General features: G+C 45.8%; 1 protein-coding gene across 1 annotated transcript in view; it reads left to right on the top strand.

The window, feature by feature from the left end:
- Positions 1-27,484, top strand: part of ALDH1L1 (aldehyde dehydrogenase 1 family member L1) — a 61,189-nt gene that overhangs the window by 18,012 nt on the left and 15,693 nt on the right. Inside the window, exons 3-15 of the mRNA XM_038739928.1 lie at positions 3,568-3,802; positions 6,564-6,729; positions 10,571-10,672; positions 10,880-10,969; positions 11,837-11,974; positions 13,501-13,626; positions 14,651-14,742; positions 17,420-17,567; positions 18,399-18,518; positions 20,086-20,213; positions 21,440-21,590; positions 23,824-23,894; positions 26,795-26,900. Of these exons, the coding sequence (XP_038595856.1) occupies positions 3,568-3,802; positions 6,564-6,729; positions 10,571-10,672; positions 10,880-10,969; positions 11,837-11,974; positions 13,501-13,626; positions 14,651-14,742; positions 17,420-17,567; positions 18,399-18,518; positions 20,086-20,213; positions 21,440-21,590; positions 23,824-23,894; positions 26,795-26,900 (1,673 nt within the window). The remainder of the gene's footprint in view (positions 1-3,567; positions 3,803-6,563; positions 6,730-10,570; positions 10,673-10,879; positions 10,970-11,836; positions 11,975-13,500; positions 13,627-14,650; positions 14,743-17,419; positions 17,568-18,398; positions 18,519-20,085; positions 20,214-21,439; positions 21,591-23,823; positions 23,895-26,794; positions 26,901-27,484) is intronic.

Consider the following 27,484-nt stretch of genomic DNA (forward strand, 5'->3'; position numbering starts at 1 on the left):
TACTGATGTGGTAGCAGTTTGGATGGAGAGGAAGGGGCGGATCTTGGCGATGTGAAGGTGAGACTGGCAGGATTTGGTGATGGATTGGATGTGTGGGGTGAATGAGAGAGCAGAGTCAAGGATGACACCAAGGTTACGGACTTGTGAGACAGGAAGGATGGTTGTGCCATCTATACCAACGGGAAAGTTTGGGAGAGGACAGGGTTTGGGAGGGAAGATAAGGAGCTCAGTCTTGGACATGTTGAGTTTAGGTGGCGGGAGAACACCCAAGTAGAGATGTCCTCAAGGCAGGAGGAAATGCAAGCCTGGAGGAAGAGAGAACAGGGTAGGAGATGTAGATTTGGGTGTCATCTGGATAGAGATGATAGTTGAAGCCATGGAAGAGAATGAGTTCTCCAAGGAAGTGAGTGTAGATGGAGAATGGCAGGGGACCAAGAACTGAACCTTGAAGGCCCCCTGCAGTTAGGGAATTGGTGGGGGGGGGGGGGAGGAGTCCACGAAGGAGACAGAGAATGAATGGCCAGAGAGATAATAATAATAATGGTATTTGTTAAGCACTTACTATGTGCCAAGCACTGTTCTAAGCACTGGGGTAGATACAAGGTAATCAGGTTGTCCCACTTGGGGCTCACAGTCTTAATCCACATTTTACAAATGAGGTAACTGAGGCACAGAGAAGTTAAGTGGCTTGCCCAAGGCCACACAGCAGACAAATGGCAGCACTTACTGTGTGCCGAGCTCTCTTGGGGGAGTAAAACACCACAATATAACAGTCATTTCCTACCCACAGTCCCTGCCCACAACAAGCTTATACTCTAAAGGGACAAGTTTACAGTCTAGAGGGATGAGCTTTCAGAAAATGATCAGGAGTTTTGGTTTGATCTGGAGAGGATTGGAGGTTTTTGAGCAGTGGAGAGGATTGTACATATGATGTTTTTGAAAGATGATTAGAACAGCAGAGTGAATATAGACTGGAAAGGGGAGAGGCTGGAGGAAGGGAGACAAGTGAGGAGGATGATTCAATAGTCAAGTTGGGGGATATTGAATGTGGGTGTGGCTATTTGGATGGGGTGGAAAGGGTGGATCCAGTAAATATTGTGGAGGAAAAACCAACAGGATTGAACGATGGCTGGATGCGAACGAGAGCATGGAGTCTAATCTGCCATCTTCAACTGTTCGCTCTCTAGTGGCTTCTTCCCCACTGCTTTCAAACATGTCCATGTCTCCCCTATCCTAACAAAAACCCTCCCTTGACCCCACAGCTCCCTCCAGTTATCACTCCATCTCCTTCCTTCCATTCCTCTCCAAACTCTTTGAGCAAATTGTCTATACCCACTGCCTCAATTTCCTCTCCTCCAATACTCTCCTTGAACTCCTCCAGTTTGGCTTCCATTCCCTTCATTCTACAGAAACTGCCCTCTCAAAGGTCACCAATGATCTTCTCACCAAATCTAATGGCCTCTACTCCATCCTAATCCTCCTCGACCTCTCAGCTGCTTTCAACACTGTTGACCACCCCCTTCTCCTCTCCTGGTTCTCCTCCTATCTCCCTGGCCACTCATTTTCAGTCTCTTTCACAGGCTCCTCATCTCCCTCCCACCACCTAACTGTGGGGGTCCCTCAAGGTTCAATTCTGGGTCCCCTACTATTCTCCACCTACACCCATTCCCTTGGAGAACTCAATCAGTCACATGGCTTCAACTACCACCTCTATGCAGATGATTCCCAAATCTACATCTCCAGCCCTGATTTCTCTCCCTCTCTGCATTCTCACCTTTCCTCCTGCCTTCAAGACATCTCTACTTGGATATCCTCCCTTCACCTCAAGCTCAACATGACCAAAATAAAACTCTTTATCTTCCCACCCAAACCCTGTCCTCCCCTAACTTTCCCATCATTGTAGACAACACTACTATACTTCCTGTCTCAAAAGCCCATAACCTTGGTGTTTTCCTTGACTCCCTTCTCTCATTCAACCCACATATTCAATCCATCACTAAAACCTGTCAGTTCCCCTTCAAAACTTCACTAATATCTGCACTTTCCTCTACATCCAAACTTCTACCACATTAATCCAATCACTTATCCTACCCCGCCTTGATTACTTTGTCAGCCTCCTTGCTAAACTCCCTGCCTCCTCTCTCTCCCAAGTCCAGTCCATACTTCACTCTGCTGCCCGGATCATTTTTTCTATGGAAACATTCAAGGCCATGTTTCCCAACTCCTCAAGAAACTCCATTGGTTGCCCATCCACTTCTGCATCAAACAGAAGCTCCTTAAAACTTCAAAACTTTAAAGCTTTAAAGCACTCAATCATCTTGCCCCCTCCTGCCTCATCTCACTACTCTGCTAATACAACCAAGGTGACTCACTTCACTCCTCTAATGCTAACCCTCTCACTGTACCTAGATCTCTTCCATCTCACTGCTGACCTCTCGCCTACGTCCTACCTCTGGCCTGGAATGCCCTCCCGCCTCGTATCCGACAGATTCTCTCCCCCTTCAAAGCCTTACTGAAGGCATAGCTACCCCAAGAGGCCTTCCTTGACTAAGGCCCTTCTTTCCTCTTCTCTCTCTCCCTTTTATGTCACCCTGACTTGCTCCCTTCATTCATTCCCCCATTCCCAGCCATGCAGCAATTATGTAATTTATTTATATTAATGTCTGTCTCCCCTCTAGACTGTAAGCTCGTTGTGGACAGGGAATTCATTCAATTATATTTATTGAGCGCTTACTGTGTGCAGAACATGGTACCAAGCACTTGGAAAAGTACAATACAACAATAAACACATTCCCTGCCCACAATGAGCTTACCGTCTAGAGGGATGTGTCTGTTTATTGTTATATTGTACTTTCCCAAGTGCTTAGTACAGTGCTCTGTACACAGTAAGGGCTCAATAAATACAGTTGAATGAATGAATGGATAATAGCAAGGTTGCAGTCTTCAGAGACAGGAAAGATGCTAGTGTTGTCAACTGTGATGAGAAAGTTAGGAGGATAAGTGGATTTGGGTGTGCGATGTGGAGTTTGGTTTAGATATATTGAGCTTAAGATGCCACTGGGACTCCACCTGAAGATGTCTTGGAGGTAAGAGAAAATTGACTATTGCAGAGGATGTAAGTCAGTCGATCAGTCAGTCACTCAATAACAATGATAGAGAAAATAAGATTTGTATGTAAGTGTGCCGGGGGCTGTGAGTACTGGTCGCACAGAAGTACTGATGTTACCGATCTCTATAAAGCACAACAGAAGAGGCAGGGGCAGGGGAGGTGGGAGGAAGGTGGCATTTCTGGGGACAGAAAGAGGATGAGGTCCTGGGCTGTTAGAAGAGAGGTAGATGGTGGGTGATGTGATCGGAGCACTGGTGTGGGATCTAGGATAGGGGTTGCTTTGGGTGCTCAGTGAGTTGCCGAGTGGGTTTCAGGGTGGTCAGTTTACTGCCAGGCTGTGACAAGGCTGACAGGCCTGGGATTTCCAGGGAAGTCAACAGGGTGGGAGGTGACTAGGTCTGGCCTTGGACATTGCTAGGGGATCTGGAATGTTAAAACATCTACTTTGTCTTTTGCAGCTTTGGAAGCTGAGAAGGATAGCGTATCAGTGTACAAGTTTCCCCGATGGAGAGTGAAAGGCCAGGCCATCCCAGAAGTGGTGGAGAAATACAGATCTCTGGGAGCAGAGCTAAATGTTCTGCCTTTCTGCAGCCAGTTCATTCCCATGGAGGTCATCAATGCACCCAAGCACGGATCCATAATCTATCACCCTTCCATCCTCCCACGGCACAGGGGGGCATCTGCCATTAATTGGTAAGAGGATTTGACCAGCAAATGAGCCACCTGATGCTCTTCCTGTTAGGATATATCCTAGAGCCCCAAAGGGTTCAGCCTTTCACTAAGCAACATTTCACTAGAACCCAAAACACATGACAGAGGTAAAACAGAGCCAGTGTGGCCTGGATGGAGAAGCAGCATGGTCTAGTGGAAAGAGTACAGGGCTGGGAGTCGGAGGACTTGAGTTCTAATCTTGGCTCTGCCACTTTCCTGCTCTGTGACCTTGGGCCAGTCATTTTATTAAAAATGGTATTTGTTAAGCACTTACTATGTACCAGGCACTGTACTAATTGCTGGGGTAGATACAAGCTAATCAGGTTGGACACAGTCCATGTCCCACATGGGGTTCACAGTCATAATCCCCATTTAACAGACGAGGGAACTGAGGCTCAATGACTTGCCCAAGGTCACACAGCAGACAAGTGGCGAAGCTAGGATTAGAACCCAGGTCTTTCTGACTCCCTGACCTGTGCTTTATCCACTAGTATAAACCCCATTTTCCTCTCTTATCTCCCATAGTGGGGAGCAGACCAAGGAAAGAGGGAAATCACTCCAGTTGGATTCTAGGTCATTAGTGGGTGGCACTGTCCTGAAATGGGTTGGTTGAGGGTGAGAATTCTGGTTTCTTCTCCACCAGAGCTTTCCTATCAGTGTTCCTAGCCCTTCTAGTTGTATTTCACAGATACCAGGTGGGCCTTGGCTCAAACTCTTTGGGAAATCACTGTAGTATTTACCATAGGATTCACTATACCATCTTACCATTTTACTATCTTCCCATACTTACCACACCATAGGATTTACCACACCATCAAACTATTAAGAGCTGTATGCAACTTTTTCTATTAATGTAGCAGTTCTCTTGCCAAATGAAACCTTTAACCAAAAACCAACAACTGTTTCCCACCAGAAGAAGAAAGCTCAAACAGAAAGTAAGCAAACACTCAGCAGGGAGAGCTATTGCTGGCACCAAAGGTCGAGAAGAGCTATTATCGGCTTTCCAGACTCCCAGACTAAAAGAGAAGCATTTGGCAAACAGAAGGGGGTTGCTAGGAGAAGAGGCGACATGGACAGAAAAGTAATGCATCAAGGAGAAAACAAAGTAATAATAATAATAATTGTGGTATTCATTAAGGCTTACTATGTTCCAAGCACTACACTTGTGTCAGGTCAGACATAGTCCCTGTCCCCCATGGGGCTCAGAGTCTAAAGGAGTTGAAATCCACCCCTGTCCCATTAATCCATTCTGATAATTGGTGATCTACTGCACTTTTCCAAAGGATGCTCGCCTGTTTACCTTAGATAACTCTTGTTTAGCATACCTTATTTTGGTGTTCCTTCTGAGTTAACCAACAGGACTTCCCTCTTCCTCGAAGGCCTCTGTGGTACAGCATGGGGAGCAAGCATTCACTGGGGTAAGCCCAGGGTCTCCCAGGGAGAGTATACACAGTTGGCCACTGGGAAACCAGGAAGGCAGCTTCAGGTGGCCAGTTGGGCTATTTCCTATGCTTATATGCACCAGACAACATGGGAAGAGGTGGATGGGGGTGGTTGGAGGCTTCTCCCCTCTGCATTCAATCTGAAGCTGTATAGTTATCAGCTTTTCTCCAGCCCCATCGAGAACAGAACAAGGAAACGTGAGCTCGAATTGCAGCGGGGGGATTGGGAGATTTGTGATAGACCTAGGCAAATTCTTCTTGACCTTAGAAGTTAAAAAGGCCTGGAATCTACTATCCAAGAAGGTGGAAGAATCAAACACAATGAAAAATGTGCTGCATTCACTCCCCTACAACCTCTGGTATGCCAGCTCTTTCTCCCCTCCCCAATTCAAAGAGGTCAGCTACTGTGAGTTTCTGTTAATACAGGTACTTATCCTATCCCACCTTGATTATTGTTTCAGGCTCCTTGCTGACCTCCCTGCCTCCGATCTTTCCCCACTCCAGTACATACTCTGCTGCCCAAATTATTTTCCTTCAAACCATGTTTTCACACTCCTCAAGAAACTCCAGTGGTTGACCATCCGCCTCTGCATCAAACTCCTCATCATTGGCTTTAAAACACTTAATCACCTTGCCCCCTCCTACCTCACCTCACTACTCTCCTAGTAAAACCCAGCCCGCACACTTTGTTCTTCTACTCCTAACCTTCTCACTCTACCTCAATCTCGTCTATCTAGCTGCCAACCCCTCGCCTTCATCCTACCTCTGGCCTGGAATGGCCCTCTCTCCTCATATCAGACAGACAACTGCTCTCTCCCACTTCAAAGCCTTAGTGAAGGCATATCTCCTCCAAGAAGCCTTCCCTGACTGAGCCCTCCTCCTCTCCTCTTCTCCCATGCCCTTCTGTGTCACCCTGACTTGCTCCTTTCATTCACCCCCCCCCCAGTCCCATGACACTTATGTATACATCTGTAATTTATTTATTTATTTATATTAATGTCTGTCTCCCCTTCTAGACTGTGAGCTAGTTGTGGGCAAGGAATGTGTCTGTTTATTGTTATATTGTACTCTCCCAAGCGCTTAGTACATTGCTTTGTACACAGTAAGCACTCAATAAATATGAATGAATGAATGAATGAATGATCTGAGACTTGGCCCAGTTGAGTCCCTTACCCTGTGAATGTCAAATCAGGGCCAGGCTGATGATCAGACTTGTCCCCTCTCCACCTTTCCATTCCTGCCCTAAAGAAACAACCAGAAGGGCCTCAGGAAATCATTCCCTTTCCCTGTATCTCTTTCAGGACTCTGATCCACGGAGACCCTAAAGGGGGCTTTACTATTTTTTGGGCGGATGATGGTTTGGACACAGGACCAATCCTGCTGCAGAAGGAGTGTGATGTCCTTCTCAATGACACTGTGAACACACTCTATAAAAGGTTCCTCTTTCCTGAAGGGGTGAACGGAATGGTAAGGTCCACTGTCACAACCCCGCCCACATAAATAATAATAATGATGGTATTTGTTAAGCGCTTACTATGTGCAAAGCACTGTTCTAAGCGCTGGGGAGGTTACAAGGTGAACAGGTTGTCCCACGTGGGGCTCACAGTCTTAATCCCCATTTTACAGATGAGGTAACTGAGGCATAGAGAAGTGAAGTGACTTGCCCAAAGTCACACAGCTGACAAGTGGCGGAGCTGGGATTTGAACCCATGACCTCTGACTCCAGAGCCCGGGCTCTTTCCACTGAGCCACACTGCTTCTCTGAGTGGAGTACATCTTTGAGTGGAAGCCAGCAAGGTCTAAGAGGGCTCTCATCCAGGCTCTGCCTGGGGGGACAGACCTAAACTGGGGGACCTGCAAATAATAATAATAATAATAATGGCATTTATTAAGCGCTTACTATGTGTAAAGCACTGTTCTAAGTGCTGGGGAGGTTACGATAATAATAATAATAATTATGGCATTTATTAAGCGCTTACTATGTGCAAAGCACTGTTCTAAGTGCTGGGGAGGTTACAAGGTGATCAAGTTGTCCCACGGGGGGCTCACAGTCTTAATCCCCATTTTACAGATGAGGTAACTGAGGCCCAGAGAAGTTAAGTGACTTGCCCAAAGTCACACAGCTGACAATTGGCGGAGCTGGGATTAGAATCCATGACCTCTGACTCCAAAGCCCGTGCTCTTTCCACTGAGCCACGCTGCTTCTCGTAAAGTTACCCACCCTCTCTAAGCCTCAGTTTATCTGCCTGTAAAAGGATGGGTATCTGATAACCACCTCATATCATAAAATAATATATAATTGAGACTGAGTTAACAACAATTCCATGCTTATAGTTCCTCTGAAAATAGGTTGACCATAAATCACTATTTGATGGGGAAGTTTCACCTGGTTTCTGAAAAACATCAAAATTGGTAGGAACTGCAAGGCTCAGAGTGGAGTTAGTTATTTTTAACCCACCCTCCATCCTGAGCCCCATGCCACTGGCAGCACCATGGTGTCAAGATGGTGGTGATTTCCAGAGGGCCTAGAAGCTGTTTACAAAAGATGCTAGGTATAAACAAGGGATATGGTCCAAATGCTACTTAGCTCTGACTAGTTGGGTCAAACTTGTCTGGAGTTGATGTATGGATTTCCCCAGTGGAGGAAGAAAGGTCAGGAGCAACCAGAGGTGACAGACCACCCCCTGCAATTCCTTAATTGTATTTAAATAATCTAATAGGGGCAAATTACTTCAAAAAGGTGAGCCCCCTTACTTCCCGTAGGATCTGGATTTCACTCCTTTATAACACAGGCTTTGGCTCCTGTTCCTCTAGTGTAGTCCCTGATGCTCCTATTCATTCATTCATTCAATCGTATTTATTGAGCACATACTGTGTGCAGAGCACTGTACTAAGCGCTTGGGAAGTACAAGTCGGCAACATATAGAGACGGTCCCTACCCAATAACGGGTTCACAGTCTAGAAGGGGGAGACAACAAAACAGAACATGTAGACAGGTGTCAAAATCGTCAGAACAAATAGAATTAAAGCTATATGCACATCATTAACAAAATAAATAGAATAGTAAATATGTACAAGTAAAATAAATAGAGTAATAAATATGAACAAATATATATACAAGTGCTGTGGGGAGGGGAAGGAGGTAGGGCAGGGAGGATGGGGAGGAGGAGAGGAAAAAGGGGGCTCAGTCTGGGAAGGCCTCCTGGAGGAGGTGAGCTCTCAGTAGGGCTTTGAAGGGAGGAAGAGAGCTAGCTTGGCGGATGTGTGGAGGGAGGGCATTCCAGGCCAGGGGAAGGACGTGGGCCGGGGGTCGATGGCGGGACAGGCGAGAACGAGGCACAGTGAGGAGGTGACCGGCAGAGGAGCGGAGGGTGCAGGCTGGGCTGTAGAAGGAGAGAAGGGAGGTGAGGTAGGAGGGGGAGAGGTGATGGAGAGCCTTGAAGCCGAGAGTGTGGAGTTTTTGCTTGATTCGTAGGTTGACAGGCAACCACTGGAGATTTTTGAGGAGGGGAGTAACATGCCCAGAGCGTTTCTGCAAAAAGATGATCCAGGCAGCAGAGTGAAGTATAGATTGAGGGGATGGGAGATCAGAGAGGAGGCTGATGCAGTAATCCAGTCGGGATAGGATGAGAGATTGAGCCAGCAAGGTAGCGGTTTGGCTGGAGAGGAAAGAGTGGATCTTGGTGATGTTGTGTAGGTGAGACCGGCAGGTTTTGGTGATGGATTGGATGTGTGGGGTGAACGAGAGAGCGGAGTCGAGGATGACACCAAAGTTGCAGGCTTGTGAGACAGGAAGGATGGTAGTGCTGTCTACAGTGATGGGAAAGTCACGCAGATGGCTCTCTCCAGTACATACTAGCTCCCTGAGGGCAGGGATTGTGTCTACCTACTCCATTTTACTACCCCAACTGCTTAGTACAGTGCTCTACACAGAGTAAGTGGTCAATAAATACCATTGATTGATAAACACACACAAACACACACACACACACACACACACACACGAATTGTACTTTCCAAGCACTTAGTACAGTGCTCTGCACCCAGTAAGCACTCAATAAATACGATTGAATGAATCATTCTCCTGCCAATCCCCATGACCTCGTTCACCTTTAGACACCCCCTACCCTCTTTCAGAACCCATCCCTCTGGATTCCAAACATAGCAGAGCTTCTATTTCATTAGAGAAGCAGCATGGCGCAGTGGAAAGTGCACAGGTCTGGGAGTCAGGGGACCTTGGTTTTCATCCTGGCTCTGCCACTTGCCTGCTCTGTGACCTTCGGCAAATCACTAAATTTCTTTAGGCCTCCATTTCCTCATCTACAAAATCAGAATTCAATATCTATTCTTCCTTCCCCTTAGATATGGGCCCCATGTGGGACAGGGACTGTTTCTGATCTGATTGCAGTTATCCCAGTGCTTGACACCCAGGAAGTACTTAACAAATGCCACAATTTGTTAATGATAATATTAGTAATAATAATTATCAGATAGCATTTACCCCAGGCCAAGTAGCCTTTCAATTAAGTTTAGAACAAGCTCCACAAATCCTCACTGCCCCAGGCCCTAGCTGCTGAGCTCCATCAATCAGTCAATCAGTCAATGGTATTTATTGAGCACTTACTATATGCAGAATACTCTACTAAATGCTTGGGAGAGTACAGTATAACAGAATTATCAGACACATTCCCTGCCCATAACAAGCTTACAGTCTAGTAGTCTTTGGTCTGCACAGTCTACAATCCATCCTCTCTTCTCCCTTGGGCAAGGGTGGAAGGGCATAAGGGGATGCTGCTAAAGCTATTCCAGGGTTTCTGTATGTTACCTTGATGGAAAGTGAAAAGCCGGGCACTCTCAGAGGTTCTGGACTGCCCCTGCTGAGGAAGACAACTAGACAGCTTTCCAACACACCTAGTCCTGGCCAGCATAGGCTGTCATAGGTCACAATAAAGGATCAGTTGGCATGAGAAACAGCATGGACTAGTGGAAAGAGCATGGGCCTGGCAGTCAGAGAACCTGGGTTCTGATCCCAGATCGGCCAACTGCTTGCAGTGTGATCTTGAGCAAATCACTTAACTGTGCCGCATTTTCCTCAACTGTAAAATGGGAATTCAATACTAGTTATCCCTCCTACTTAGATTGTGACCCTCACGTGTGACGACCTAATTTAACTCGTCCCTACCCCAGGACTTAGATCACATATTCATTCATTCATTCATATTTATTGAGCGCTTGCTGTGTGCAGAGCACTGTACTGCTTGGGAATACCATTAAAATAAAAAAAAGTTATTGCACTATGTACCCACAGGTAGAAGCCGTGAGGTTGATTGCCCAAGGAAAAGCCCCGAGAATCCCTCAAATGGAGGAGGGAGCTACCTATGAAGGGATTCAGAAGAAAGAAAATGCCAAGGTGAGTTCCTGAGAATCTCAGGTTCCTATCCCACCCCAGGTTCATTATTCATCTCCATAGGATACGGTGGCTCAACTACACACTATACAACTTGGTGGTGGAGCTTGAGGAACCAAAAGTCTGTATCTGCTGTATATGGTGATGAAAAGGAAGCTTCATGCACAGTGAATCCCAAACAAACCTCCTGGGATGCTGTCATTCCTGCAGATCAACTGGGATCAGCCAGCAGAGGCCATTCATAACTGGATCCGGGGAAACGACAAGGTTCCTGGAGCCTGGACTGAAGTTGATGGACAGGTACATGTTGTAATTAATGCAGGAATTCCCTCACTGAAAGGTAGAGGCACACTTCCAGTCTCAGCTTTGAAAATGACTCATGACTCATTCTCCTGGTACAAATGTCATTGGGTCTTTGATTCCCTAGAATCAGTCAATCAGTCAATCATGTTTATTGAGCACTTACTGTGTGCAGAGCACTATACTAAAGTGCTTGTAAGCAAGAAGTTTCACATCAATTAATCAGTGATAACTAATCATTCTTAAGTAAAAACCCACTTCTCCAGACATCGCTTATCTGAAAATTCAGTTACCCAGAATTTCCCAGCTCATCCTTGCTGGTTCAGGAGACCCACGCTTTGCAATCTGGAGTTCTATGCACTGGAAAACCTCTATGTAGAAAGATTGGGTGCAAATGAGAAATTTAAATCATCTGCAAACCCAGTTGAACATACAAGTTTAACACATAATAAGCCTCAACCATGTGCATAGTTTCATTGGTCTGAAAATGAAAAATTTTCCATGCCTATTATCATCTATATTTATTCCTCTTTCATAAGTATACTTTGACAAACTTGTGAGGACATTTGAACATCAGTTAAAGACTGATGCATCCAACAATCAAATATTAAGATATTAAAAGGTATCATGAATGCTCAAAACAATTGTCCAAACCCTAAGCTTTATCCAAAGCCCTAGCCCTAGCCTCATCCAAATCTTTGAAAGATCCAGTTTGTTCAAAAGTATTTTTTTCAATGACTGAACTTCAATATTTCACGGGGTCAATTTCTTGTACTCGGCAATTCCTGACCATTCAGAAGGAAATTGCTTCTGCTCCATCAGAAAGTATTGCTTCATCATTCCTTGGTTTCCATTTCCTCCCCGCAGAAGCTGACATTCTTTGGCTCAACTCTTCTCGGTAATGGCACTGTGCCACAAGGAGACGCCCTCGAAATCCAAGGAGCCAGTAGACCAGGTGTTGTCACCAAAACTGGTCTTGTGCTCTTTGGAAATGACAGCCAAATGGTATCTTCCGCTCTTTCTTTTTTCTGAATTATCCATTGTCATCATTTGTCCTACTGGTTTTGGCAAGGTTCTTTGTCTGAATAGGTTTAGTCTCTCTTGCTTTGATAAGTCCTGTTTTTCCTTCCACTCGCACATCCCGGTATGTAGATGCCACTAATCATTCATTCATTCATTCTTTCAATCAAATTTAGAGTGCTTACTGTGCGCAGAGCACTGTACTAAGCACTTGGGAGAGTACAACACAACAATAAACAGATATATTCCCTGCCCAAAACAAGCTTATGGTCTAGAGGGGTGGAGACATACATTTATATAAATACATAAATAAATGTTACAGATATATACGTAAGTTCTGTGAGACTGGGAGGGGGGATGAAAAAAGGGAACAAGTCAGGGCAATGCAGAAGGGAGTTGGGGAAGAGGAAAGAGGGGCTTAGTCAGGGAAGGCCTCTTCGAGGAAATATGCCTTCAACAAGGCTTTGAATTGGGGGAGAGTAATTTTCTGTTGGATTTGAGGAGGGAGGGCATTCCAGGCCAGAGGCAGCATGTGGGCGAGGGGTTGACGGCGAGATAGATGAGATCGAAGCACAGTGAGAAGGTTAGCATTAGAGAAGCAAAGTGTGCAGACTGGGTTGTAGTAGGAGAGTAGCGAGGTGAGGAAGGAGGGGGCAAGGTGATTGAGGGCTTTAAAGCCAATGGTGAGGAGTTTTTGTTCAATGCAGAGTTGAATGGGAAACCACTAGAGTTGTTTGAGGAGTGGGGGAACATGTCCTGAATGTTTTTGTAGAAAAATGATCAGGGCAGTATGGATGGAGTTGAGAGAGAGAGGAGGCTGGGAGGTCAGCAAGGAGGCTGATACAGTTATCCAGACAGGATAGGATGAGTAATTATATTAATGTGGTAGCAGTTTGGATGGAAAGGAAAGGGGGAATTTTAGTAATGCTGTGAAGGTGGGACCAATGGGATTTAGTGAAGGATTGAATATGTGGGTTGAATGAGAGGGAGGTGCCAAGGTTACGGGTTTGTGAGGCAGGAAAGATGGTGATGCTGTTTGCAGTGATGGGAAAGTCATGGGGAGGACAGGGTTTGGGTGGGAATATAAGGAGTTCTGTTTTGGACTTGCAAGGATCAAATTTAGGATCAGTCTGGACCATGATACCTCCCTTAAGGTCCCTGTCTACAAAAGGTGTCAGAAAAAGAGAAGGAAGAGGGGGGCAGGAAGGGCAAACCAGTTTCAGTTTCACCCAGGACTCACAGGATCCATAACAGGCTATTTATTGGTCTATCTATTCAGAACACGGTCTTTCCTTAGTGCTCTAGGCTTTGTCGCTTTCCAGATGCTATTTAGCTTCCCTGCCCAAAAGTGTGTGGCCTGACTTACTGAAGGGGGAGGATTCATCACACTAGTGAGTTGACTGCTTGAGTATTCAGGTGAATAACCATAAATACATAGTGCTGGACTTTTCCAAGAAAGGGTACAATGCAAATCTGAAAAATAAATAAGCAAAGAATTCCACTTTCTGCAGCTGATGGTGAAAAGCATACAGTTTGAAGATGGTAAAATGATCCCAGCATCCCACTTCTTCAAATCTCTGGAAAGTACCACTCTGGAGCTGTCTGAGGAAGAATTGGCCATGTCACAGAAGATACAGGTAAGAGAAGAATTTGCTTCTCATTTCTCTTTATCATTCCGCACAGGGGGAGGCATTCCCATAACCCCAGCAACTTGGCACAACAACCAGAAGGTTTGATTAGACTTACTGTGCAGCGCTTATTTTTCACAAATGTGAGAGGCCGGTTGCTAGTGGCTTGTTTATATTCAGTGTTGGATTGGCTTCAGATATAAATAGTTTCACTTTCCTGTTGTTCATTCATTCATTCATTCATTCAATCATATTTATTGAGCACTCACTGTGTGCAGAGCACTGTACTAAGTTCTTGGGAAGTACAAATTGGCAGCATATAGAGACAGTCCCTATCCAACAATGGGCTCACAGTCTAGAAGGGGGAGACAGACAACACAACAAAACAAAACAAGTAGACAGGCGTCAATACCATCAGAATGAATAGAATTATAACTATATGCACATCATTAATAAAATAGAGTAATAAATATGCACAAATATACACAAGTGCTGTGGGGAGGGGAGGGAGGTAGGGCAGAGGGAGGGAGTGGGGGCGATGGGGAGGGGAGGAGGAGGAGAGAAAAAGGGGGGGGCTCAGTCTGGGAAGGCCTCCTGGAGGAGGTGAGCTCTCAGTAGGGTTTTGAAGGGAGGAAGAGAGCTGGTTTGGTGGATGTTTGGAGGGAGGGCACTCCAGGCCAGAGGTAGGACGTGGGCCGGGGGTTGACAGCGGGACAGGCGAGAACAAGGCACAGTGAGGAGGTTAGCGGCAGAGGAGCGGAGTGTGAGGGCTGAGCTGTAGAAGGAGAGAAGGGAGGTGAGGTAGGAGGAGGCAAGGTGATGGAGAGCTTAGAAGCCGAGAGTGAAGAGTTTTTGTTTCCTACTTCATAGGCAACCACTGGAGATTTTTGAGGAGGGGAGTGACATGCTGAGAGCATTTCTGTTGTTTACTGTCAAAATACTGACTTTGCCTTGCCTTGGGAACTGAAAGCTCACGTATCAGCTGCCCAGCTTCCCCCTTAAGAAAAGTGTTTTTGTATGATGTTTGCTCTAGAATGCTTGGAAAAGGCTTCTCCCGAATGTAGCAGAGATTGAAGATGTCACAGACTTTTTCAAATCCGGTGCTGCCTCTGTGGATGTTGTGAGGTGAGCCCTGGATAATAATAGTTATGAGAATTGTGGTATTTGTTAAATGCTTACCCTATGCCAAACACTGTACTAAAGTGTTGTGTTAGATACAGGATAATCAGGTCTCACGTGAGGCTCATAGAGTAAGTAGGAGGGAGAACGTGAATTGAATCCTCATTTTGCAGATGAGGGAACTAAGGCTTAGAGAAGTTAAATGACTTGCCTAAGATCACACAGCAGACAATTGGCAGAGTGGGGATTAGAACCCAGGGTCTCTGACTCCCAGGCCCGGGCTCTTTCCACTAGGCAATGCTGTTTCCCTGGATGTGAGTTGCTTCCATGTTTTCTTTTGTTTTTTTACTCCAAGGGAGTCTCCATAGGCTTTGGAATGAAGATATGGGGCTGACTGCCCCCAGAATCTACTGTTCAGCTGTGAGAGTGCGTGTGGAAAAACAACCAATATTCCGTTAGCTTTTTGAGTAGCTTTCCCATTCAATCAACAGGAACCTGCTTCTCTCTCTCTCTCTCTCTCTCTCTCTCTCTCTCACACACACACACACACACACACACACACACACACATATCAGGCTACAAAGTATCAGCCAAATCCTACCATTCTTTACCCAGCACATCTCTCTTATCTGCCCCTTTCTACTGGCTGCTCATAGAATATGTTCAGGCTCTGGCTAACTGAACCAATCCCTGTCCATTAGATTCCAGACTCTTCCAATGCACTGCCCCTATTCCCACCCTCCTCACCATCCCTTTACACAGTTCTCCCTCCCCCACCTCTGAGCCTATCTTTAGGGCCCCCCCACGCCTGGAACAGCCTCCCCTGTCCTCTCTGGCATTCCACACTGCCATCTCCCCAAGCCTTTTGAATGCAGCTCAAATCCCACCTCTCCCAGGTAGCCTCCCTTGATCAACCCAGTTTTGTGGACCATTCCCATTGCTCCCAACCAACCCTCACTCCTGTATTACACCTTAATATATAGTTGTTATTCATGCCTCCTGTATTACCTCTGCACTGTTCCTCTGGTCTGTAAGCTTGTTGTGGGCAGGGAATGCATCTGTTATATTGTTGTGTTGTACTCTCCCAAGAGCTTACTACAGTACCCTGCACAGAGTAAGCACTCAATACATACAATTGATTGATTGTTTAGTTTGTTTATATTTAGTTAGCTCTGTTCTTGTATAATCCTCTTAATGAGACTGCAAGCTTCCTTGCAGACAGGTTCTGTGTCCAATGGTTACTTTGTTGATCGCAGAGAGCCTAAATACAGTGTCACATTCTCTGTGAGCACTCATCAGTGTCTGCTGCTGCTGCTGCTCCTACTAATGGGGCTTGCCAGCTGAACGTAAGCCTGATCTCTCAGTCCCTATGGACGCTGAGATCTGTATTCATTCATTCATTCAATCGTATTTATTGAGCACTGACTGTGTGCAGAGCACTGTACTAAGCACTTGGGAAGTACAAGTTGGCAACATATAGAGACGGTCCCTACCCAACAACGGGCTCACAGTCTAGAAGGGGGAGACAGACAACAAAACAAAACATGTGGACAGGTGTCAAGTCATCAGAACAAATAGAATTAAAGCTAAATACACATCATTAACAAAATTAATAGAATAGTAAATATGTACAAGTAAAATAAATTGAGTAATAAATCTGTACAAACATACACAGGTGCTGTGGGGAGGCGAGGGGGGTAGGGTGGGGCGGAAGGGGAGGAGGAGAGGCAAAAGGAGGCTCAGTCTGGGAAGTCCTCTTGGTGGAGGTGAGCTCTCAGTAGGGCTTTGAAGGGAGGAAGAGAGCTAGCTTGGCTGATGTGTGGAGGAAGGGCATTCCAGGCCAGGGGGAGGACGTGGGCCAGGGGTCGATGGTGGGACAGGTGAGAACGAGGTACAGTGAGGAGCAGAGGAGCGAAGGGTGTGGGCTGGGCTGTAGAAAGAGAGAAGGGAGGTGAAGTAGGAGGGGGCGAGGGGATGGAGAGCCTTGAAGCCGAGAGTGAGGAGTTTTTGCTTGAGGAGGGGAGTAACACGCCCGGAGCATTTCTGCACAAAGATGATCTGGGCAGCAGCGTGAAGTATAGACTGAAGTGGAGAGAGACAGGAGGATGGGAGATCAGAGAGGAGGCTGATGCAGTCATCCAGTGGGGATAGGATGAGAGAATGAACCAGCAAGGTAGCAGTTTGGATGGAGAGGAAAGGGCAGATCTTGGCGATGTTGCGGAGGTGAGACTGGCAGGTTTTGGTGACGGATTGGATGTGAGGGGTGAACGAGAGAGCGGAGTCGAGGGTGACACCAAGGTTGCGGGCTTATGAGACGGGAAGGATGGTAGTGCCGTCTACAGTGACGGGAAAGTCAGGGAGACAGCAGGGTTTGGGAGGGAAGATAAGGAGTTCAGTCTCAGACATATTGAGTTTTAGGTGGTGGGCAGACATCCAGATGGAGATGTCCTGAAGGCAGGAGGAGACACAAGCCTGAAGGGAGGGAGAGAGAGCTGGGGCAGAGATGTAGATTTTGGTGTCATCAGCAGAGGTGATCATTAAAGCCGTGGGAACAAATGAGTTCACCAAGGGCGTGAGTGTAGAGAACAGGAGGGGAACAAGAACTGACCCTTGAGGAACTCCTGTATTGGCCCAGTGATGGTCACTGACTGGGCTCCTTTGTCCTCTGACTTCCCCCTGCCAGACTGGTGGAAGAAGTGAAGCTGACATGTAATGGCCTCGAGTTAGAGAATGAAGATGTGTACATGGCCACTACCTTTGGAGACTTCATCCAGATGCTAGTGAGAAAACTGAGAGGGGAAGATGGAGACGAGGAACAACGTATAGACTACGTAAGTGTTGGGACTTCCTGGAGCAGGAATGACACTGACTCCTCACCCAGAATGTCGACTGGAAATAATGTTTCCTGGGATTCCCAAGGACTGCTTTGGTCACCCAAGCCCTTCACCTCATTTTCCTGGGGTCAGAGACCCTCTGCCTCCTTGGGAAACCCCTGGGCTTAGAGGAAGAGATGCAGCTGAGAGTCTTGGACTGATAAAAAGAAATCGAATTCCAGCTGGCTTTAAGTCCAGTGCATAGGAGTAATTCTGTGCCTTTTCCTACTGGGTCCTTGCCAAAAGTGTGGCAATTGAGGCTGCCCGTACAGGTGCAGTGCTATGGGAGGCAGGGTCATGGGAGGAGGAGATATCAGTCAGGGTGCCCTCCCGTGCCAACACTTCCTCTTCCAATGGCAATCCTCTGTGGCTTACCAGGCAGCTCTGCTTGTATTGGACTCACTATGGGTCCAATGAGGGTCAGGGCTGTTGGCAATAGATGGTGAAGGATTGATTATCCCTGGCACTGTGAGGCCCAGCCTTGACCCTAGCGTGATGTTTAGTGGAACTAGACCCTTCTGGATGCTTCCCAGGTGCTATGTGGCCTTGGTTTTACTCCCCAGGAAGGACACAATTTGGAACCCTGGCCCTGGACAAGGGAATGAATGTAGGCAATATGCCCTCCAGTGTTCTCAATAGAGGCATTAGGGTTGGAAAATTTTTCTGCCTCCTCCCACCAGGGAGATTTGGACTGTCCTTCACCAGGAAGATGAAGACCCTGTAGAGATACTAACATTCTGTCCTGAGGAGGTGGGAAAGAAAGGATTAATGAATAACTTTCTTTCTCAGGTTGAGATGACCATAAATAATCTCACCATCCACATGCCCCACCAGCTCTTCATTAAAGGAGAGTTTGTAGATGCCGAAGGAGATAAAACCTATGAAACCATCAACCCAACTGATGGAACAGTGAGTTGTGATGCCTAACAGTTCAGCTTGCTCCCTCTGAAGGAACATTTTCTTTTTCTCTTTTCCCTCCCATCTCCCCATGCAGTCGAGCCCATCTGTGCTTTTTAAGGGCAATTGCTCATTTTGTCAGGTTTCCAACAGTTCTGGGAGAACCTCTCTTCTAAGGTGGCTAACAGAGCCTTTCTGGTTACCACTTCCTAAACCTATTTAGGCCTGGGAAGTAGCATAGGATGTTGGTGTGATTTATTTTACTCCCTAGATGCTGTCAGGACAGTTGGAAAGAAGTGGACTGGAGTTATTGGGTATCTGTAGGAACATACTGCTTTAATGTAAGAACAGATATCTGGAGGAAAGCATGAGAAGAATCTTAGCAATCTACTGCTCAACAGCTGTGGTGCTCCTAACCTTTTTCAATCAAATGCAGAATGGGTTTGGCATCTTGTGAGTTTGATTGAAACTGGGCCCATGCACTTTAAGAATGGCAATTAGACTTGAGGAGACAGATCCATTCATAGTGTCACTTTCTTGAACACAATTCTTGATTGGCTCACGAGTGTTCAGGATTGAGAGTTGATGCCCATGCCCATGACCTGCTAGGCCAGTGACCAGGCGAGAGGACATTGGTGGGGCGGTGGCAAAGTCTGAGAAGCCCTCTGTCCATCAGGATAATGGTCAGATGTCAGAATTACATCTACTCCACCCTCCCGTTGCCAGCATTCAGCACCAGGTGTCAGCTTTGGCCAGAATGGAACTTTCTACTAAAACTTTATCAGCATTAACATTCATTCAGCCTGTTTACACAGGCTAAATGTTACAGCCGAAAACTGTCAGCTGATGCTTAGCTGGGTCTAACTAATGATGGCAGTGAGTTGGCTAGATGTAACATGTGTAAAACTAGTTCCACTTTCATTCATTCATTCAATTCATTCAATCGTATTTATTTAGCGCTTACTGTGTGCAAAGCACTGTACTAAGCACTTGGGAAGTACAAGTCGGCAACACATAGAGACGGTCCCTACCCAACAACAGGCTCACAGTCTAGAAGGGGGAGACAGACAACAAAACAAAACATGTAGACAGGTGTCAAAACCATCAGAATAAATAGAATTATAGCAATATGTGCATTATTAATGAAATAGAGTAGTAAATATGTACAAGTAAAATAAATAGAGTAATAAATATGTACAAATATATACAAGTGCTGTGGGGGTGGGGGGGGGGGAAGAGGTTGTGGGGGCGATGGGGAAGGGAGGAGGAGAGGAGAAAGGGGGCTCAGTCCGGGAAGGCCTCCACTTCCCATCTGCAGAACTATCAATATGCAAAATCCATTAAGCCAAAGTCTAGGCTAAGAGGGCCAGGGCCCAGCCTGGACAATCAAATGATCAATCAATCAATGGTACTTATTGAGAGCTTACTAGGTGCAGAGCACTGTACTAGCACCTGGGAAAGTATAGTAGAATTAGTAGGCACATTCCTTGCCTATAATGAGCTTACAGTCCAGAGGGAAATGAGAAGGAACTGGGTCCTCTGACCTTCGATGAGATTTCTGTGCCTTTGCTTGCTTTAGGCCATCTGCAAGGTGTCACTGGCCCAGCTCTCCGATGTTGACCATGCTGTAGCTGCAGCTAAAGAAGCCTTTGAGAATGGAGTATGGGGAAAAATCAATGCCAGGGATCGTGGGAAACTCCTATACAAGTAAGCAACAGACTTTCCCTCTCCCAGGTGATGCTAGTGACTGGTTGGATTATCAGTAAAGATATCTATATTTCTCTACATATACCTCTAGCTATATCTACATATATAGTGAGAGATATAGATACACAGTAGCCATGGGCAAGAAGTTCAACCTGTCTCTACATGTGCCAACCTACCAACTCCCGTTAGTCTGTAAGCTACAGCTCCTTGCGGGCAGGGATTTTGTCTACCAACTCGATTGTACTGTACTCTCCCAAGCACTCTGCACATAGTAAGTGCTCAAAAAATACCACTGATTGATTGATGATAATAATAATAATAATAATAATAATAATAATGATAATGTTGGTATTTGTTAAGTGCTTACTATGTGCCAAGCACTGTTCTAAGCGCTGGGGCATGTTCAAGGTAATAAGGCTGTCCCACGTATGGCTCACAGTCTTAATCCCCATTTTACGGATGAGGTAACCGAGGCACAGAGAAGTTAAGTGACTTGCCCTAAGTCACACAGCAGACAAGTGGTGGGGCCGAGATTAGAACCCACGACCTCTGACTCCCAAACCCATGCTCTTTCCACTAAGCCACACTGCTTCTCCTTGATGGGCCCTCCAAAGGTCACTCCACTTCTTGAAGGATCAGGAGGGGTAAAAAGCAGGCATCCCGCTGACACAAGCCTGAACAGTTTTCAAAACTCATTAGGTTCCAGAATTTCAACTGTACCAACAAAGATTGCATTGGTGCTACCCACATTTGAGCACTCTGTTCCTACTCCTTGTCATCTTCTTCGTTTCAACATTCACCATGGTGTTAGACTGAAACTGCAAGGATCTGGAAGCAAGCCCTATTGTGGATGCCTTCTGGTTGGCTTGGAGTCCATGTGATTGTCAGCTGGTGACTAGGAATCATTCAGTACGAATGGGCTAAATCAGGAATTAGGGGTGCAGGCCTCTGTGATGGGTTACTGGATTAACCCATCTTAAGCACTCTGATCATGTACTGGGCCCTAGGCATCAACCTTGCCCATCTAGGAGGGTGGCAAAGACTGAAGTCTCTACAGGGAATATTTACCCCTCTTCCTACAGCTACTCATTTTTGAACTGTCATGGAAGCAAATTTTTACTAGCAGGTGGGACTTCAGCTGCCCCAGCCCTATGTTTGACCAGTCTGAAGTGGCACCTTCCTAGACAGAAGTTGCCAGGTTTTTTCCTTACCCTCTGTCAATCCAGGTTGGCTGACCTCATGGAGAAGCACCAGGAAGAGCTGGCCACCATCGAATCTATTGACTCTGGAGCAGTGTACACCCTGGCGTTGAAGACTCACGTGGGGATGTCCATCCAAACCTTTCGCTATTTTGCTGGGTGGTGTGACAAAATCCAGGTGAGACAGATCTCTCTGAAGCTACATCAGAATGGACCCAGGACTTGAACCAGGCTAGCCCTGAATGCCATGTCCAACCATTCTGCTGGTTCCATCCTTGAGGCCAAGTCCACTCTGGCCAAATCCTCTGGTTTCAACTGGGACCAGTCTAACTTGGGGCTTCATCAGTGAGGTCACTAACCCTGCAGTGGGCCCAAAGGATTCAGACTTACCTCTACTTATTCCCTTTGTCTGAAGGGCTTGCTTCTGGGAACTCCCTAGGTTCAAGAGAACCAGCATTCTGCCTGGGCATTGGGATTCCTGGGTCCTAATCCAGCAACTTGTCTACTGTGTGACCTCGGGCAAGTCAGTTAATTTATCTGTAAAATGGGGATTAAGACTGTGAGCCCCATGTGAGACGTGGGCTCTGTCCAACCTGATTAGCTTGTATCTGCCCCAGTGCTTAGTACAGTGTCTAGCACACAGTAAGCGCTTAGCAAGTACCATAAAAAAAATGACCCCAACTCTGCTACTTGCTTTCTGTGTGACATTAAGCAAGGCATTTAACTTCTCCAGGCCTCAATTTCCTTATCTTTAAAATAGGGATTTAATACCTGTTATGAGCCCCATGTGGGACAGGATTGGTTATGACCTGATTATATTGTATCTACTCTAGAGCTTAGTACAGTGCTTGGCACAGAGGTTAACAAATGCTACAAGTATTATTATCATTATCATCATCATCATCACCATCATCATCATTATTAGCAGGACTATCATCAATGATCTCATCATCAATTGTATTTATTGAGTACTTACTATGTGCAGAGCACTGTACTAAGCACTTGGGAGAGTATGATACAACAGAGTTGGTAGACACGTTCCCTGCCAACAATAAATTTACAATCTAGAGAGGAAATGCTCAAAGGGGCCCCATACTGGGTCCCTGATCCCACCAAACATTAATCAAACTCCAGAGAGGCCCCAGAAATGAACAAATCTCTCAGGTTTCTGAATCCCTGGGGGCACTATGGAAGGTAGCAGACTGTCCTTGGGGAAGGCTAGGACAGTTTAGTTCTGACCCTAACCTAAAGGTTCACCCAGGACCAGTTTGTTTGTGTCCCATCATCCAGCTCACTTAGACTCTTCCTATCTTGAAGAAGAAAACAAATTTTCTAAACCTCCAAATATTCTAGGATCTGTAAACTCTAGAACAGAGCAATCTGGGCCCATCTGGGCTGGCTTTCTCTGTGTTGTTATGATTTCTTGTCTTTCTCTTCCCTGATAAAGCATTGTTTCTGAGCTTTAAAACCTCACAATTGCACTAAGCATACTTAGCAATCAATCAATCAAATAATTGTATTTATTGAGTGCTTACTGTGTGCAGAATACTGTATTAAGCACTTGGAAGGTACAATATAACAGAGTTGGTAGAAAAGATCACTGAGGCAGGTAAGCAAAAGTGCTAATCCTAGTGGGACAGATAAAGATGTTGGGTCTATGGTCCCTACCCATTATTCCCTTATTTGGGACTAGGCAGGAAGTCCCTCAATTCTCTCTCCAGTCTGGGATCTCACATTCTCCCAGCAGAGGGAAAGACCCCTCGATCCTGCTACCTTTGCCCAGATTTATGCCTATGAGGAGAGTTGTGCTCCCAACTTTGTGTGGGAGCTGCCCCCCCAATGCCTGCTTCAGCTCTGATGCAACTACTGGCTAGAGCACAATCCACTCAACCACTAGAAACCTCTTCCTTAAATATGTGTATATGGCAAAAAAAATCCCTGTACAAAATACTTCTTTGTCGTTCCTATATGTTCCTATGTGTTCTCTGTGTTTGGTTGTCATTTCTCTTATACTTTGTCCTATTTTGTGTGTATCTTTGTGTATTTGTGTTTTTATCATAGAGGGAAGGTTGTTTTCATTCCTCTTACACTCCTTATAGCTTCCAACCAATTCAGTGGTGTGCCCATAGAGAGTCTTCAGTATAGACTGATGACTGACTGACTCTATGGGCCCATTTCCTACCTAGAGCTGAGAGAATTGGATGACTATTAATCAGTACTAATGCCTGACGTTGGTCCTTCTGTGGGGATCTCTGTCTGCCTGGACACATGTGGTTGAAGCCTGAGACATAACTCAGAGCCTTGTCCAACCCTGACAGTGATATCCACTGAGGAGCTGGGCAGGTATGTCAGAGAGGTTTACTGTGAAGAATGTTCTCTTCCAGTGAATTTAATTTTCCCTTTATTTCTAGGGCTCCACCATCCCAATTAATCAAGCCCGGCCAAACCACAACCTGACGTTGACTAAGAAAGAACCAATTGGGTGAGGTTCTTGATACTGATGCAAGCATTTTTCTGCAGAGAATTTCAGATGTGGTCATAGAAGAGTTTTCAGTGCATCCATCCCCCTCAGTCCCCCTGTGGGGCTCTGTGTAACATCAGCAGCAGCATTGATTGAGTGTTCTGGGTGTAAAGCACTGTACTAAATGCTAAGGAAGCATACGAAAGCAGTAAAGGCACAATCCCTGACCTTGAGTGGTTTACTATCTAACAGGGAAGAAAAACAGACACTAAACTGACAAATGAAGGACCTGGGTTCCAATCCCCGCTCCACCACTTGTTTGCTGTGTGACCTTGGGCAAGTCACTTAACTTCTCTGTGGCAAGTAGAGAAGCAGCATGGCTCAGTGGAAAGAGCACGGGCTTTGGAGTCAGAGGTCAGGGGTTCAAATCCCGGCTCCGCCAATTGTCAGCTGTGTGACTTTGGGCAAGTCACTTAACTTCTCTGTGCCTCAGTTACCTCATCTGTAAAATGGGAATTAAGACTGAGAGCCCCCGTGGGACAATCTGATCACCTTGTAACCTCCCTAGCATTTAGAACAGTGCTTTGCACATAGTAAGTGCTTAATAAATGCCATTATTATTATTATTAAATCACTTAACTTCTCCTCAGTTACCTCATCTGAAACTTGGGAGTTAGACTGTGAACCCCATGTGGAGCATGGACTGTGTCCAACCTGATTATCTTGTGTCTACACCAGTGCTTAGTACAGTGCCTGGCACATAGTAAGCGCTTAACAAATACCATAATTATTATTACCCCAGTGCTTAGAACAGGGCCTAGCACATAGTAAGTGTTTAACAAATACCATTAAAAAAATTGGACAGCATGAAAGTAGACATGAATAGTAACCACAGATGGTAGGTAAATAAAACAGTAACAAATTAACAGTGCATAGGAATACAGAGGTAGCTGTGTGGACAGCATGATTGATAAGGTGAAGGATTTGATTAGAGAACACCTCCTGGAGGAGGTGACTTGTGTAAAGGGGCTTTGATGGAGGGGAGGGAAACGGTTAGGTGCCACTGAATGGAGAGGGCATCCCAAGCAAGGGGAAAGGTGCGAATAATGGATTGAAGACAGGAAAATGAAGAGTCAGAGGGCAATTAGTAAAAACGTCACCATCCTGTGAAGAGTCAAGTGAGTATTGCCCATGATAGTTGGTGAAGTTCACATGGCTGGTGTACTACAAGACTGCAAACTTAGAGACAAAATAAAGTTTTGTTATGGCATCAGTGTGCCTCAAAAATTGGCTTTGTGTCCCTGGGCAACATGGAGGTGTATTTGTGGTTCTCAGCAGAAATGTCATGAAACTCTGGCCTGGGAAGCAATCACAGAGCTGCTTCACCTCAGTAAAGACCTCAAGCCTCTTCCTTCGCCAATCTTAAGAAAACAATCAGAGCCCATCATTCCCCTATTCAAAAACCTCCAATGGTTCGCCATTTCTTCTGGCATAAAATCAAAACTCTTAACCATTGGAGTCAGGATTCTTCACCAGCTGTCTCCTTCTTAAAGACTTATTCTCATTCCCCAGTAAACCCCAGGTTACCCTCTTCAGACTCCTCAATCAAACCTTCTAACGCTACTTTCTTCATAACTCTTTCATTTCCCATTTCTTCTCCCACCTTGCCCCCTGCATGAAACTCACTCCTCCTTGAGCTTCGTCTTACTCCTCCTACCTTCAAAGCACCCTTAAAAGGTTACTTCTTCCAGGAGGATTCCCTTATTAATATCCTAGCTTCCTAGACAGGCCATTTCATCAGCCACCTTACAAAACTTGAATATATTTATTTACTTGTGATTCATTTATTTGGTACTTGTGTTTATCATTCACTCATTCTTTTACCTTTTGAATTTGTTTGTTTGTTTCTACTTGCTTCCCCCATTAGATTGAATGCTCTTTGAAGGTAAAGAGCATATTTTTGAGGACAGAGAGCATGTATTAAGCCACTCAAAAACGGCTGTTGATAATGATGTTGAGGCATGCATATTGCACACACATTTGAGGAAGAAGTTAGGAATTGCATGATCCAGAGTAAAGCGAACCCCTGGGGCTCGCCCCTAAGGTCCTATAGGTCAGAGGTTTTACTAGCTCTCGATTCCAAGCAGCTCAGCTCCAGAACTGGGGGTGCTGGGGAGGAAGGATAGTCCCCTGATCCACTAAGAAGTTTGCATTGCAGGGAGGAGGGGCGGGGGGCACAGAGGGAAGAATGATAGAGAGGGAAGAATGATAGGCAGGGAAAACCAGAATCATTCATGCCTAGCTGAGCTTGAAACTGTGCCGGGCACTTAATGCAAATTGTTCATATCCAGCCTAAGCCTTCAAGTAGCTTCCAATCTAATACAGGGAGGGCCAAAGTGGCTCATGTGCCCCTTGAGACTCTCCTTCACTTTCCTTGCAGCTCATATTGAAAAACTCGGACAACAAACATCTGCTTTGGTATTATTATTTAGCTACAGTGCTGGGCAGCAGTGTGCTACTGCACACTTTTAACTCTTTCAGCAGCAAGTCTTGTGCCCCCACCCACTAGGGCCATGGTCAGGAAGGGGTGCAGCACTCCGCCCTCTCCCAGCCCCTTACCAGAATGCCTCTTCCCTATTCCAATTAAAGGAATTTGTTTTGCATCTATGCCTCATAGTCATATTTATGGTTTATGGCTCTCCAGTTCCTGAGTTTTGGCCACCCCTGGTCTGATCCATACAATTTACTTACTTCCTTTACTATTGCCACCACCCCTGTCCACTAAGATCTGTTGAAGGACTAAACCTCTGTCTGGTAGAGTTTGTGCAGTTTTTGAATTTCTGACCTATCTCACATGTAGTAGAAGTAATTTCCTCATTAGGACAGAAACTCACTGAAGCACTGATTTTATTTTTCTCTAGGGTCTGTGGCATTATTATCCCCTGGAATTATCCCCTGATGATGCTATCCTGGAAAACAGCAGCCTGCCTGGCTGCTGGAAACACAGTAGTCCTAAAGCCAGCTCAGGTGAGTGTCTCAGAACAGTGGGTTTGGCTTTTGTTTTGTTTGAGCACATTCAATGACCAGTCACCACTCCCTCTTCCCGAAGCAGAAATATTCAGAGTCCCTTAGCAGTGTTGAAACAAATGTGAAGATCCAGGGCAGAAAAAAAAATAAATCATTTTCTCCATGACTGGCTCCACATACACTGGTTAAACATCTTTTGGATTTCTTATGCTAGTAACAAATACTTCAGTGCATTATGAAATGAACATTAGAGGCTATTGTGTGGGGCACAGACTGACTACAGATCGGGCTGGTTGTTTTGTAGCACTTAAAACTCCCTTTTGCCAAATAGTGGTTCACTTCCTAAATGGCAGATCTGATGCCAGGAAGGCCCTATCTTGGACCGCCAGTTCTCAGAGATACGCAAACCTTGGGAAGCAATCACTAATAGAAATGCCAGGCAACAGGCCTTCACTCAGGCTATTGTACTGTATTTTAGGAATACACGGGTCTCATAGTCCCTATTGCCCCCAAAGCAGGTGTGGAGACCACTGACAGTATCCTAAATGATAGAGAGGCACCTGTGGCTACCAGGGACTGTCCCT

Source organism: Tachyglossus aculeatus, chromosome X1, assembly GCF_015852505.1.
Source record: "Tachyglossus aculeatus isolate mTacAcu1 chromosome X1, mTacAcu1.pri, whole genome shotgun sequence".
In the NCBI taxonomy this organism is placed as follows: Eukaryota; Metazoa; Chordata; class Mammalia; order Monotremata; family Tachyglossidae; genus Tachyglossus; species Tachyglossus aculeatus.